This window comes from Protomyctophum bolini, assembly GCF_963924005.1.
Source record: "Protomyctophum bolini genome assembly, chromosome: 11".
NCBI lineage: Eukaryota > Metazoa > Chordata > Actinopteri > Myctophiformes > Myctophidae > Protomyctophum > Protomyctophum bolini.
Window position 1 is genome coordinate 23,056,252 of NC_137872.1, and position 15,937 is coordinate 23,072,188.

General features: G+C 43.4%; 1 protein-coding gene across 2 annotated transcripts in view; it reads right to left on the minus strand.

The window, feature by feature from the left end:
* The window catches only part of col5a3a (collagen, type V, alpha 3a), a 66,862-nt gene that overhangs the window by 19,313 nt on the left and 31,612 nt on the right, over positions 1–15,937 (minus strand). For both annotated transcript variants that reach the window (XM_080774894.1, XM_080774893.1), the window contains 20 exons: positions 15,526–15,579; positions 14,310–14,354; positions 12,525–12,578; positions 12,335–12,379; positions 10,713–10,766; positions 9,855–9,899; positions 9,587–9,640; positions 9,388–9,495; positions 8,128–8,181; positions 7,729–7,782; positions 7,549–7,593; positions 6,828–6,881; positions 6,392–6,436; positions 6,006–6,059; positions 3,024–3,077; positions 2,140–2,193; positions 1,284–1,391; positions 788–877; positions 488–541; positions 184–291 (listed from right to left, as the gene is read on the minus strand). In XM_080774894.1, the coding sequence (XP_080631020.1) occupies positions 184–291; positions 488–541; positions 788–877; positions 1,284–1,391; positions 2,140–2,193; positions 3,024–3,077; positions 6,006–6,059; positions 6,392–6,436; positions 6,828–6,881; positions 7,549–7,593; positions 7,729–7,782; positions 8,128–8,181; positions 9,388–9,495; positions 9,587–9,640; positions 9,855–9,899; positions 10,713–10,766; positions 12,335–12,379; positions 12,525–12,578; positions 14,310–14,354; positions 15,526–15,579 (1,233 nt within the window). The remainder of the gene's footprint in view (positions 1–183; positions 292–487; positions 542–787; positions 878–1,283; positions 1,392–2,139; positions 2,194–3,023; positions 3,078–6,005; positions 6,060–6,391; positions 6,437–6,827; positions 6,882–7,548; positions 7,594–7,728; positions 7,783–8,127; positions 8,182–9,387; positions 9,496–9,586; positions 9,641–9,854; positions 9,900–10,712; positions 10,767–12,334; positions 12,380–12,524; positions 12,579–14,309; positions 14,355–15,525; positions 15,580–15,937) is intronic.

Here is a 15,937-nt window from a genome sequence, read left to right on the forward strand (position 1 = left end):
GGAAGTAGAACATCACATGCACACACAGACACACACGCAGCACGCACACACACACACAACTCCTCTCCCTCTAATAATGAGGCAGAGAAGCGAGCCGGCGATGTTCAGTGATTGTAAAAGAGGACGGACAGACGGCATTGCAAGAGTAACAAGAAATGATTTGATGATGTTCTAAAATCTTACCGGCTCGCCTTTCTCTCCCATTGGCCCTGCATTGCCAATGCCACCGCCCCGCCCAGGTTGTCCAATACCACCGGCCGGTCCGCTAGGCCCCCTCTCACCGGTGGCACCCTGGAAGGAGGGAGGGAGAGAGAGAGAGGGAGAGAGAGAGAGAAAAGTGAAGGTTGTCACATGATTTATTATTTTATTTTAGCACAGCGGTCATGATTACTGATCTCCATGGAAACAGTCCTCATATCCTATGACTTCATAGTGGAATGGGGGAACTGAGGGATGAGGGCAAGAAAAGGTAATAAAAGATTCTTACGATTGATCCTGCTGCGCCAGTCGGGCCCTCTGCCCCCTTTAGACCTGCGGGACCCTGAAGAGACACACAAAATAATTATCACTCTTTTTGGGGGGGAAATAGCTGATGTGCAAGCTATCGTAGGTCGCCATGCGATCGGCTGTTTTCACCACGTGACACCATGATGGTGCAACGAAGAGTCAATCAGGCTTGAGTGGTTAATTATCCGTGGGCGTTGTGCAAGGCTAAGCGTTTCCAGAAGTATGCACTCAGTCTGTACAGAGCAGGCGGAGGTGAAGGGATGAGGGGCGTTGTGTTTACCGTGGCACCCGCACTGCCTCTGCTGCCTCTGAAGCCCCGGATACCTGCAGGGCCACTCTTCCCAGTAACTCCTACAGGTCCTGGGTCTCCCTGGAAACCACACGCACGCGCACACACACACACACGCAACACACACACACACACACACACACACACACACACACACACGCAACACACACACACACAAATACACACACAGGATTAGATCTAAGAGCGGTAGCGGGCAGACGGCAGACCCCTATGCAGTCATAAATCACGCCGACCGGCAGTCACGCCGAGAAGGAACATTCATCTTTTATGAGGCATAATACACTCTGCGCAGCGAGGTTTCCTCTGTTATTTATTAGCAAATTAGCGGCAAAGATGAGATCCGGGAGTTAAGCTAAGATATTCTCAGCGATGCTGAGAAGAGTCGTTGGGCCTTATAGTTAATGAAACGATAACGATATGCCCTGATGGTGATTAGGATTCTGACGTTCAGTTGAACGCGGCTCACCTTGACTCCCTCCTTTCCTGCAGATCCAGGTAAGCCGTGCTCGCCAGGAGGTCCTGGGGACCCGGGGTGTCCTCTGTCTCCTGTCGGGCCCGTCTCGCCAGATTTACCCTGAAATTCACCACAAGTACATTCACTGAGCAGAACATCTTACCACTCTGTTATGTGAATGGCATGTTTGAGATACATCCAGGGGCAGTTTATTGCACGCAGAACACACAATTGCGAAGAGCCTCAAGTCAGGGTGGGGGGTGGGCGGGTTGGTGGGGCGCGCGCAGGAGGAGCCCACGGCTTCAGCTTTGCCACTGCCACTGCATACAGTAGTATACATCAGTGTTTCCCGAACATAATTTGCTTTTTTTTCACCCGCATTTAGTTTTGACATTTTTGAGCGGTGCACACCGCTCCAATGACTGGGTCCCTATGTGTCCCTATGTCTATATGTATGTCTCTCCGTTTGGGGTATGAACAGCTGCAATAGTGCTGGGTGACCGAAAGAGGCACTGTTGAGCACCCCAAAGGGCCACTCACACTGAGCACCACAACTATAATAAAAGTATAACTAACAATAAATAACTACTATATCACATTAAAACTATAGTTGCAACGCTCAGTTCACAGACACGGGTGTGATTTTTTTTAAATATTACTTGAAAAGAACATTTCATTTAATACATTTCATTTTAAAAATCCATATATAAATAAAGAAATTGTGAAAATAGCAGTGAGCTTAACTGTTTTTTAAATTGGGCTTTTCTACGTTTTTGTCTCCCAGTGTCTTTTGGGTCTTGAGATGGAAAGCAACGGTGAAGAACAAGAGTCAATCATCAGTAAGTTTTCGATTAGCAGTCAGTCTCACCTGTGGTCCGACAACTCCTGTGGGCCCGGGTGGTCCAGTCTTTCCTTGGAAGCCCTGAGGATCGAGACGAGACAATTGAGTCTATGACCCACTATTAAGCGCTGAGCTAAAGCCAGCCAGACATTGAGAGGCTGTTATCTGTGGACTGCAGGCAAGGCAGAGCTTTTTATTGAATTTACTATAGGCCTCTCAGCTTGTGCCTCTGCCTGGATCTTCAATAATTCAATAGTGAAGGCACAGCTTTTGACTTGCATGCCGTGGCGTTATACAGGTTATGTTGACTGCTGCCTTGGTGTGAGGCAGCTTCTTGGTGTACTGCTTTATATTCCAGTGATAGACAGACAGAACAGCTGTGGTACAGTGTATCTGTGTTAACTTTGTCCACTAAAACTATGAAAAGGTTGAAATTTTTAAAATTTCCGTCGACTACCTTGACCACTGACGAAAATGAATTAAAAACCAAATAAAAACTAAGCTATGATGACAAAACTAGACTAAAACTAAAACATTTCAGATGACTAAAATATGATTCAAAACTGCCATGGCTCAGCGGTCCAGGCACCTTGGCCGGTAGCCCGAGTCTGGCAGTGTGCCGCGGGTTCGACTCCCGATCCCGATGGCCTTTACTGCATGTCACTCCCCCATCTATCTCCCCATTTCCTGTCAGCTTACTGTCTGTCGCTCTATAAAAATATAAAATAAAGGCGAAGGCCACAAAAAAAAACATTAAAAAAAAGAACTAAACTAAATCCTTCTTTTTTCCCCTTTTTTAAAAGACTATTGATGAATATGGATCATAGAAAGAGTAATAAAACTAAATCACCACTTTGCTGTCAAAATCAATACTGCAGTGTGTAGTTTGATTCGGTACAGATATGACTCACTGGTTCGCCTCGTTGGCCTGGATGACCTGGTATTCCGTCTTTCCCTGCGGGTCCCTGAAAAAAAGAAAGTTAATCTATTTAATGAAGAACGACATAACATGGGTTTAAAACGTGGTTCGAGTATATGCTTGAATTACATTTCATGCAAGTGCAAACAGTGTGTGTGTGTGTGTGTGTGTGTGTGTGTGTGTGTGTCCGTCCGTCCATCTGTGTACAGCTAATCTCTGGCACTGTTAAAACCCGGTCGATGCCAAACACACACTCCCTAGATGTCAACGATGAACTTCTGCCCCAGATTTTCCAGAATAGCCTGTTATAGTGCCACCAGGAGGCCGACTTTTCTAAAACACATTTTTTTATATTACTCCTACATACAGTATTTTATCCAAAAATCCCGCAAATCGTTACACAGTATCTCTTGTGCTCAAGACAGATTCTGTCCGATATATTCCATGTTTCATTCTGATTGGCTTTCAAAGTTTGCAGGATTGGCCCGTTTTGAACAAAAAGCCTCAAATCATGAACGCAATTTACGTGAAATATTTCACAGACGTTCCTATTCGGCTGAGGAATATATCCCACCCTTTTCACATTGGCCTGTTATAGCGCCACCAACAGGTGGATTTTTGAAAAACTTATTTTTGGAACAAAATGCCTCGAATCATCCAATTGCCATCCAAGGCGTAAGAAGAAATGGCACCTTTTTCACATTGGCTTATTATAGCGCCACCAGGAGGCCACAACCTGCCCTGGTGGAGACCTGTGCCCTAAGGGGCACTTTTTCTAGTTTTGTTCTTTCAATCATTTTATTTTTCATTTTTGCACAAACTGATACATGACTCATATATACACAGACAAACTAACACATAGACATACCTACATAAATTATACATCATCTTCTTCTTAATACTTGTATATTCATAGTCTTCGAAATCATAAAACCTTTGTATTTAACTGGTTCAGACCAGACCAGACGGGTTGCTAGGACGTAGTGCATTTTCATTGATATGAGAGAAAAATATTCAGATTTTTCTTTTGGCCTCCAAGGACACCATACTCCTTGCTCTTCACTTATCCGCGGACCCATTCACTTCCCTGTTTACCGTTGCAGAAAGAATCCCTCGTATCTCCTAATCTAGGGAGCTTCAACATGCCTCTCGTTCAAAATATGAAGCGATCATCACTTTTATCGGAATCTTAGCGAGGTAAGCAAGCATAAATTTGTCTCCCGTTTTTTTCCGGAACGGAAGGGGGGGGCTTCCGTTCCTTCCATATCTTCCCGGCACCCCGAACTTCTATTTTGAAAGAAATCCCGTCTCTGATTGTGTTAACAGGAATGGTTCCTTAATTTGCAAAACCCCTTGATAATATTTCTACGTATTCTCCTCCCATATATTCCACAACTGGGCCCCAAATTAAGAAAAATCCATCCACGTCTCCATGGAGAACATGTGTGAGCCGTTCTAGTGGGAGCAGTTGCAGAACATTGTGGAGCCAACTTGATACAGATGGAACAACATCCTCAATCCAACATTGTAGTATTGACAACCTAGGACGGAACCGGATACTCAGGATTCTTTTAAATCTATTTAATTCAGGTGTCGTTGGGTGTAAACTAAAGTTCTCAAACTCTGCCCGACCCGACGTTTTCGGGCCGGGCTGGGCCCAAAGATTATGCTAATTAGTCGGGCCGGGCCGAGCCTCGGGCTCAGTGATTTTTCTTTCTCTTTTTCTCCTTTTTTCTAAGAATGTTATTATAATAAAAATAGCAATTCTGTTATTTGTGTAATGTGTAGGGCTGTAGGCTATTGCCTACAAGTATGTATTTATTATGAAGAGGGCTGCGCTATCGGCGATTCACTTAATTGTGACGGGAGGAAGACGGAGGAGTGGAGGCGGGGCCGGGGGGCTTGGCGCAGCGCGCTGGCATTTCAGACTCGGAGCGGCAGCACGCATACTGACTGCGCGCAGGCATGAGCAGAGAGAAGTGAACGGTGGGGTGGTTGTTTATACCGCTGGCTGGCCTCTGGTTTGCGGCACACCAAATGAGTTGTTGTTTTAAAAAATCTATCGGATTATCACACGTAGCTGAAGCGTCAGGTTTTCGTCATGTTGTAGTTGCACTGAGCTATCTCGTTAAACCCAGCTGGCTGCAATGAATAACCTAATCATTAGGCCTAATCAACGTCATATAGTCACCAACCGATCCATAAATGATATCATTCTGTAGTGTATGATGACCACTCAATCGCATTGTTACAGTCCACTGCAGGCTACAGTGGACTACAAATCATTTGATTTCCAAAATGATTGGTATTATAACCGCCGTCCCTCGGTGCGGCGGCGTGCCTCGTTATATGTGCCCAATTTAAAATAACAGATCTCTAAGCTGTCGAGACACGCCATGAGCGTGGATGGTTTGTAAACTTTGTAGGCTATGTTTGTTCTTTTGGACACCGAACGGGGACGACACTTGGAGTCTTGGACATAGCTGCTTCACTTCAGAGGAAACTAAGGGGAGCTACTCTCCACCACTGGAAATGGAATCCATTAGAATGATATGAAAATGGAACATTAACAGTCTAATGTGAGCTAATGGACGATAAGTCCATTGAACTCCGTTTTCACTCTCACACAGACACACACACACACACACACACACACACACACACACTGAACCACGGCACGCTGAGAACTTTTGTGTAAACCCAAGATACATTTTAGGGGACAAAATGGAACAAATCTAGTTCTATACTTAACCCTGTTATAATAGAAATTTGGTTCTTAACTTCCACCCAAAATCTCTCTAGTTTTGTTCTGGTTTCCTCAGACGCCATGGCAGCAGTAATGGTAATACCGGTAATAATAAACATAATTTACAACACCAGGGAAATAATGAGAAAAAAGTAATAATCAGAGAATATAAGAATAGCACCAGTACATTGCAACGCCAAGAAACGGCACTAGAGTTCTCACACTTACATTTGGCCCTTTCGGTCCTGCATCACCATTCCTTCCCTGTGGCCCTTGATGCCCCTGGAAATAACAACACAGTTAATCAGAGCTATCTATGCTTTTTCTCTATTATGCTATGAAATTGTGTCTGACATCTCAAATGACATTTTTTTTGTCACTTAAATTTGTATTAATAATAGCAAAAGAAAGAAAAACACATACAGTACAAACAAAAGCAAAAATAAATAAAATAAAATCGACATTGCGTTTCAAACCTTGCACGTTACATCACATATTCCTAGGCATTTACTGTTGTTCCTTATTCTTTCTGTTCATCAAATGAGCTTTTGCCAAAAGCGTCAGTGATCAAGAGCTCTGCTCCTGATGTTACGTAACGTTGTGCGGAACCTTACCTGATCCCCGGTGGTCCCTGGAGCGCCATCATGTCCAGATGTGCCCTAACAGGCGGACCGGGCAAGGTGAGGAATTGAGAAAAAAAAAAAAAAAAAACAAGAGTTATTGCATAAGACTGGGGAAACCCATTCATATTTTAGGACTTTTCTCCACTCTGATAAATCTTTATCCTTCCCAGAATGCTGCTTTGAAGTGGAGAGTGTAAACTGTACCATTCTCTGGCAGACAGTAGCTGCTCACTGCAGCAGATGGCCTGTCATCTAGAAGTGAACGGGTCGGTAACCAGTTGCAACCCGGCCTGTACATTCATCCATACTTTATGAGACAGCCAGGTGTGTGTGTGTGTGTGTGTGTGTGTGTGTGTGTGTGTGTCTCACTGTGTTTTTGTATATGCCAGTGTGTGCATGCGCATGCTGCATGCAGGCCTCATCTCACCTTCTCTCCAGGTTTTCCGGTGGACCCCCTCGCTCCTCTCCCCCCTCGAGCCCCCTGTTGAAAAAAGGAACACAACAGCCTGGTTGTCAGGCGGTGGCACATCTCTCTAGTCTAGCTTGTCCTCAGACGAGCCCAATGCTGTGCAAGATGGAGATGTGGGGCATGTCAGATGATGACAGAACACTCTCAGTGGGGGAAAGTAACTACTGTAAGTAACATTTACCCAAGTAAAAACAATTACTTACTGTACTTTTACTTAGTTTAGCTTTAGTTACCAGTTACTTTGTAGATATAGATTATTACAAAACCAATTAAGCCCTATTTTTACGCAACTCGTGTGTGTTCTGAGCTTTTAAAGATACTTTTGAAAGGTTTCGACAAATTTGGAAAACTTTTACATTTGTACTTTTATTCAAGTATTTTTTTTTATATACGACTTGTATGTGTTGCAACACAACACATATTTCTACATTGTGGTATTGCTATTGTTACATAAAAATCTAAGTAGTTCTTCCACCACTGGAACACTCCAATAATATAATATAATAATAATATAATAAATACAAAGTGGGAGCGTCTACTTGTGAGATAATAAAATGATACACTGCAAAAACAAGCTTCTAAAAATAGCTCTCCACCAAACAGACGGCGACGGCTTGACAGGTGCTTTCCAACACCTGAAGCGCCAGTACCTTAAATACCGTCTATAAACTATACTCACATTTGGTCCTCTCTGGCCCCCGGATCCTGACTGGCCAGCTGGACCCTGCAACAAGAAACGGTAAGAGAGTCATTTATCATCCACTTTGTGTACAACAACACACTGTGCAGCTGCCGCTCCGCAGTGTGCTTTGAACAATCTACGGTAGTCACAGTATTGTACCGGTCGTGTGGGACTCACCCTTCGTCCTTTGTCTCCCAAAGCTCCGGCGGTGCCGGGGAACCCAACTGATCCCTTGAGACCAACACACAGAGGTTAATTAGCGACTGCCGTCCATTCATCACACATCAGCCCCTGATGTCTCTTAGTGTGTAATTAACCACTGTATCGAATTAAAGTGAATCTAATCCGTGAGTCCGATGCAGCCTTAAATACACCATTCATCAACACCTAATGAATTGATGTCGCTAATGAACTATTAATAAAATACCCCGTTTTTTTAATCAGCCATTTATCATCCTTTATATTTAATCAGACAGGAAGCAGCACTGCCAAAGACACGCATCCTTCCGTTTAAAGCGCGGATAAAGGAAACTGGGGACACATTTCATATCATAATAGCTTATCAGTGTAAATCACCTTGGGCCCGAGTCTTCCTGGGTATCCTGGCAACCCTGGCACGCCAAGTTTACCCTAGAGAGTTGAACCAAGAAAGAAGAACAGTTCATTATGTTTTCAGTGCAATGGTAACCCCCCCCAAGAACAAAACACGGCAATACATCAGATACATATAAATAGTCATCAAGAATCATAAGCAAACTAAGTACCTATACATCAGTAGAATAGCTGTACAGTGAAGCTATGAGTATATTTATTTTCCGTCAAGGCTAGCGCAAGGGCTACGGAAAGTGCTACGGCAAGTGCTACATGCTAAGATGGAGTCTGAAGAGGTGAGTTTTCAGACTATGGTGGAAGATCTGGAGCGATTCTGCTGTTTATAAAACTAATACAACGCATTATTACATTATATATATTTTAAAAGAAAAAAAATATATATACAGTGTATATATATATATATATATATAATGTAATAATGTGTTGTGTATATATATATATATATATATATATAAATTTATAATGTTTCCAGTAGTCTCCATTTTAAGTGGTGCAACCACTTCATTAAGGAGCTTTGTGTGTCCGTGGGTGGGTGGCTGGCTGGCTGGCTGGGTCTGTCCGAGCACGAAAATAGCGTTTGGTTGGTTTTCACAACCAAGTGTCACTGTTGCGCAGCCTAACACACACATATATTAACTGTATGATGTTTTCAGGTGTGACAGTACAGTACAGTACAGTGACAGTACAGTACAGTCATTTCTCAACCGTTTCGGAACCGGGCGGCTCGCCGGAACCGGGCCGACACCCTGGGCGTGTTCCTGTGGGTCTAGAAGTTTCGGGGACCCCCCTGGGACGCCCACACGGAGTTGCACCACTTACTTAACACGGGTGTGATTTTAAAAGAATTATGTCAAACCAAAACCTTTTTTGGCTAATGTGTCTAAAGAACACCTGATAGTAGACAGTTTTATGTTGTAAAGACTGGCTACAGAACAGGGCTTTAGTAACATGACATTGCCTTACATACTCTACTGTACCAATGTCCTCCTCCCAATAACCTGGGGAACCACTGAACCAGTGTATGTTTCCTGACCCAATACTTGGTCTGCTCCTTTTTCCCATCAACTACACCAAATCTGCTCGCCAAAAACGGTCAATCTACAAGCTCACAACACGTCGCATTGTGATACATTGTGAGCTTGTACTGTAGATCTGCTATTTGTTCACCCCGGAATAGGGAAGCTAGTGGGTTCACGTGGGTAATGCACTATAGTACTTTCGTACCTTCTCTCCTGCTGTCCCAGGACTACCGAACTCTCCGAGTGGTCCCGATTGTCCTTTTGGCCCCTCTGGTCCGTCCTCTCCACGTTGCCCTGTGGCTCCGTTGTCACCCTGAAGATAAGGCACAGAAAGCAACACGATAAGAATCTGATCCTTTGACAACAAAATAGAAGGAGGCACTGTGAAATGAGTGAGCGCTTACCCTGTCTCCCCTGAGACCCAAGTCTCCTTTAATCCCGGGGAAGCCATCTTCACCCTGGTGAGGAAGGTGAAGGTGGTGTGAGCAGTGTGTGTAAAGACGGTAATTAAAGAATCGCTCTGCTGCAGTCTGCAGCAACCGTCTCGACTCTAGTGTTGTTTACTGTGTCACAATTACACCAAGGAAGAAAGAGACACAACATACCGCCTGCAACGACAGAATTAATCGATATTTCTTCTTCTAGCCTAACTCGAAAATCCATTTGTCTAACCTTCTCTCCTTTGCCCCCCTTCAGACCCCTCACTCCATCCGCTCCCTGTGAAGAAGAGAAGAGCAGATATACATTTAGTTAAAAAAATTGCTGGATGTCACAAAAGTCGTTGGTCGACTCGTTGATTCGTTCAATGTCTGAAGTTAACTAGCAACATCCTCTACGCATGATGTCCTCTTCATACGGTACCTGCTGCTTGTTTTTTAGCAGTTATGGAGAAGTTTTCTTATTTTAAGTAATTTCCATATAATTATTTTGAAAATGCAATTATATTGTTGTCTAGATATGGACTCGTATCTGAAGATAAGTTTTCACTTATCTGTAGTCCTTTACCATTAATTGTGACACGTTATGAGCTTGTGGATCACTATTCTTCACATGGCACCGTAGTACGATATACTCGATATAGTATAACATAGTTAAGAGGTTAAATGTCTATTGATTTACTCTTGACCTGACATTGCATGACCATTGATCAGTTATTGACCATACATTCATTTCACGCTAATGACTGCCACCAAGGTTAGGCTGCCTCTTTGGGAGGAGCTGAGAGCTGCCAGTCCAACTGGCAGCTTGGTGGATATCAGTGTTGACAACAATCACAGAACAGTGAGTGCCACGGACGGTGCCACTCACACACTATCACATACAGGCAAAACTGGGATTGGTGCACGTGGTACACGCACACCTCCTCCTCTCTCGTCTGATGCTCATATTTCCCCCGTCCATCAAATGTTCCCCCACTCTGTTATTAGAAGTCCCCTGGAGAGCCAAGGTTCTTCTATCTGTCAGCTGTCAGTCAATAAGTCTCAGACAGCATCCACACCCTGGACCAATCGTAACGCTTGTATGACTCACCTTGACGCCACGGGTCCCCGGATAGCCAAGAGGTCCCTGGGCCCCTAGTGCACCCTGCATGTGTAAACACAACAACAACATCTCTTAAGCAGTGGTCTGGTGGAAAAAGTACTCACACACAAGTATCAATACCTCAATATAGAAATACTTTGTTACAAGTAAAGGTCCGGAATTCAAAATGTACTTGAGTAAAAGTACAAAGGTATTGGCATTAAGAAAAAATCATTTGAAAATAGAAGACAAGCTCACAATGTGTCGCATCGTGACACATTGTGAGCTTGTAGATCTGCTCTTTTCAAATGGCCAAAATGTATATAGGGCTGAAGCGGTTAATGCATGTTTTGAAGTACCAGTAGTAACTATAGTTTTCAAATAATTGTAGTGCAGTAAAGTACAATATTTCGATCCGAGACGTAGTGTAGTCAAATACAAAATACAAAAAAAGTAGAAATACCTCCAACTTAAGTAAATGTACGCAGTTACTTTCCACCACTGCTCTTAACCCATTATGCTTTAGCTATAGAAAAATAGCAGATCTACAAGCTCATAGTGCGCCACCGAGTGGCGCGCTACGAGCTTGTAGGTCTGCTATTTTTGAAAAATCGAAGAACGACTGACATAGAAACATAGCTTTTTCAGAAAACTGTCAGGATGTAGAAGACATTTTTAGAATCTGATCTCAGGTCAGAATGGGTTAAGTATCAAGGGAAAGTACAAAATGTTCCTACAGCAGATGTGAGTGACGTGGACACAGTGCTTTGATACTGTGTGTCCCATCCCCTCTCATGAGCATTCTGGAATGTGTGTGTGTGTGTGTGTGTGTGTGTGTGTGTGTGTGTGTGTGTGTGTGTGTGTGTGTGTGTGTGTGTGTGTGTGCGCGGTTGACTCTAATGGGCTGACACTGTGGTGTAACGACCGCAGTGACGTTGTGGCAGCACTTACCATGGAGATAATGATGGGGAGTGTGCATGATTGTGGCTTAATGTGAGTGAATGAGCGGCCACAATGGTCTCTACCCAAATGGGATCTCAGAACAGTGACGGCTAAACATGAGATTATATTACGTTTTCATTTCACGAGAATAAGAGGACAGAGTTAGTGATGAGTTGCGGCTGGGTGTACAATGTTGTCCGATGGAATCCTTGCATGTCCAAAACCGTAAATAGAAGAAAGTTAACCCGTGTTCCAATGGATCCAATGTAGTTATTATTAAATGTAGTCACAAGCTCTTGTTAGTGCTTTTACAAAACCTATAGGCAGACTTAACCACATTTAACCTGGCATTATAGGCAAGTAACTATCTTTGCACAACACTGTGATATGATCAAAGTTCCTTATTACGCTAGTATCATGAGCACACAGAGAATGCTAATATTCCGTGGTGATAAAGCTACGCAATACTTTTTTGAAACAAAGTAGATTTCTCACCACGAAAAAGCATCAAGCTGCATGAATGAGGCAACACCCAATTAATATAATTTTTTGCATGATATGCATTCATATATGGGGGCAGAAAGAGAAATATGAAGTATGGAGTTACAAGGTTTCCACATCACAACATGTTACAATACATATAGTGTAGACACACACTGGTCAAATGCAGCCTACTGCGTGTTACCCACCTGGGTGCCCTTTTCTCCTGCAGGTCCTTCTCTTCCAGGGTGACCCTGGCGCAGAAACACACAAATGCATTGTGGTAAGTAATAAAAATGATAACAAATGCCAACTCCGCTCCGTCGCATGATGGCGTAGTGCAATCCGTGTGTGTGTGTGTGGATGTGCGTGCGGATGTGTGTGTATGCGCATACTTACATTGGGACCATCATTACCAGATAGTCCTTGCAAGCCTCCTTTTCCCTGGGGACCCTGTGCACAACAGACAAAGACACACACACATGAAGAGGATACCTCATCTCCTCCATGATAGACCACAGGTCCATATCACCTCTACACACTGCAACATCACCAGTGGTGGAAAAGGTACTCAATATTTTTATGGCAGCAGTGGCTCAGGGGTAGAGTGGCCGGATGGGAACTACGAGGTTCCCAGTTCAATCCCGGGTTCCCCCAGAGTTAGTGATAGTGATAGTTGGTGTCCTTGCACCATTTACCATTTATTTTACTTAAGTAAAAGTATCAATACTGCAATACAGTTAAATGCTCCTTTACACTGGAACATCACCTGTGCTGCACCATAGGCTCACATCATCTATAAACACTGGAACATCGTGCCTGTGGCAAATAGCTAGCTCAGAGGTCAGCAAGCTTAAATATCAAAACAGCCATTCTTGGCAGTGAAAACATGACGGAATATAAAATCTGTCTAGCCGCAAAACATATTTGTAGCTTCCATAATGAAGGCAACGCAGGCTATTAAACTTACATTAGCCTATCAACATTACTAATAAGTGTGAACGAACAGCATTCATTAATGTGCTTTTGTCAGAACACTCCCTGCAGCAGGATCAGCACCTTGGAGAGCACCACGTGACTACTCTGCCAGTGTGAGAGTGTGTGTGTGTGTGTGTGTGTGTGTGTGTGTGTGTGTGTGTGTGTGTGTGTGTGTGTGTGTGTGCACGTGAGTGCACGTGTGCGTGTGTATGTTTGTGGACTGACTGAATGAATCCCTAAGGCCTGTGTGTTCTTTAACTTTTGTGTATGTTTCTGTTAGGTATCGATTTCCCCCCACCACCCCTGTCCTTCATTTAGTCTGTGCAGCCACAAAAGCTAGATGCTGGTCACACTGCCATGCTCAGCTGGCCTGCAATTATTTCTTGCCACCGGCAGATTCGCGTCTGGCCACTGCGAGGCTACAACTGGCCTCATCCTTTCTTTCTTTATTTGTTTCTTTGTTTGTTTGTTTATTTGGAAAAAGCATTGTACAGTAATTCTTCACATCCCTTGTGCTTGGCCATACATCTTTAGTGTAATTCCCAAAGTTTTTTGTCCCCCCCTTGTCCCGTGATGTGGGACTTGTTAGGAACAAGATTTAGGGATTAGTATGATTATAGAGCGCCAAAGTCCTGACGTCACTGTCAGTAGAGGGCGCCAGTCCACAGGTTCGTGTACTTTTTATTTGCATTGTAATCCACATAGGGGGATTTTAGATCGCCTTATATAAGAGCTGTGTTTGAAAAATAAACCAATCATCCCGGCCTTTTCACTCATATAGATATGAAGCATCGACTGAAGGTGGAAATGTACAAATATACCCAAAGAGTAACAAAATAAGAGTTGATCGGTTTATTTTTCAAACACAGTTCTTATATGAAGCGACCTAAAATCGCCCTATGGGGATTACAATGCAAATAAAAAGTACATGAACCTGTGGACTGGTGCCCTCTACTGAAAGTGACGTCTTCAGTGCTCTATCTTTATATTTCTCACTTACTCCACCTTCTCATTCAGATGCAAAACGGCATAAGACATCACATTACAGTGGTGTGCTCACTGATTTAAATTCTTCAGAAGAACATTACAAGAAAAACAACTAAAGTAATAATGCTGAGGCCAGGGGAGCATAACTTAATAAAAAAAGAAAGAAACAAATGTTTTGAGTTTGCAACTTTAAATTAGAAAGGAGATGTGTTGTCTTACCTTCTCGCCAGGCAGTCCGATGGGACCCTGGGCGCCAGACGAGCCCTAGTGGACCAGAGAAAAGAACCATGTCAAGGTTTAGCATCGCAAACTGGAAGAAGATCGGTATGTCTACGTAGTAAAATCCTCAGTGTGAATTTATCCAATTTATTCATGTAACCAAACTTTTGGACCCTTCACTGGTCTGCATTATTGTTCACATGTATGGGTGTGTACATGTGTTAGCCTGGTTGGTTTACATGTGTAATATGTCAAGACTTAGGTATAGTTTGTGGACTCTAGTATATTGTTGAGTCATTAGGACACAGTGAGGTACCTGTATTCTCTAGGTATAGTTTGTGGACTCTAGTATAATGTCGTGTCCTCAGGACACAGTGAGGTACCTGTATTCTCTAGGTATAGTTTGTGGACTCTAGTATAATGTCGTGTCCTCAGGACACAGTGAGGTACAGTACCTGTATTCTCTAGGTATAGTTTGTGGACTCTAGTATAATGTCGTGTCCTCAGGACACAGTGAGGTACCTGTATTCTCTAGGTATAGTTTGTGGACTCTAGTATAATGTCGTGTCCTCAGGACACAGTGAGGTACAGTACCTGTATTCTCTAGGTATAGTTTGTGGACTCTAGTATAATGTCGTGTCCTCAGGACACAGTGAGGTACCTGTATTCTCTAGGTATAGTTTGTGGACTCTAGTATAATGTCGTGTCCTCAGGACACAGTGAGGTACAGTACCTGTATTCTCTAGGTATAGTACACTGGTTTTCAACCCTTTTCTTATCAAGGCCTATTATTTATTCTGCATTTGAGCCACGGACATTTGACGAGATTTCGCCTCTCAGACCCAAAACTAAACAATATTTTGTTATCCTTGACACACAATTCCATGCTGTTGGCAAACGAAGCTGTTCTTCTACATTCTCTAATTGTGTCGAATGCAGAGGTTTAACAATAATGTAACTCTTGAGAGCGTAAAATGAAACCAAATGGACCCGTACGGATCCATTTTGTTTCATTTTACGCTCTCAAGAGTTAAAGATCTATAAGGGTCCATTTGTTTACCAACTCTCCATCATTTAACTGGGGAGCACCTGGGACCCCCTCAAGGACCACTGGTTGAAAACCACTGCTCCAGTATAATGTTGTCATCAGGCCACAGTGAGGTACCTGTTTTCAGGACAAAGTGAGGTACCTGCATTCTCTAGTATATTTTTGTACCTCTATTCCTGGATTTCCTTGTTGGCCTGCGGGGCCCATGTCTCCAGCGTGACCCTGTGGATAGTAACAGTATGATCATAAAGGCCTCATCCCATGACAGGTAAACAGATTCATCATGACACTGCAAATATTCCAACTTCCCCTCCCAAATTAGCCCTTCACTAAATCCCAGCCCAAAAAGCGATTGTCCAATGCCAATCCCAATAGTTTAGCAACGGTTGCTATGCAGGTCAAGCTTTCTTTGCTGCCAACGTGCCTATTGGACAAGGATGGGTTGGGGAGGGACTTAGTGATGGGCTAATTAAACAGCAGAATTAGCAGATGTACAAGCTCTAAAAAGCTCTGTCATAATGTGACACACGTGAGCTTGTTGGTTCACGACGGAGGATAAATTAATCAGGTTTTGCTTATC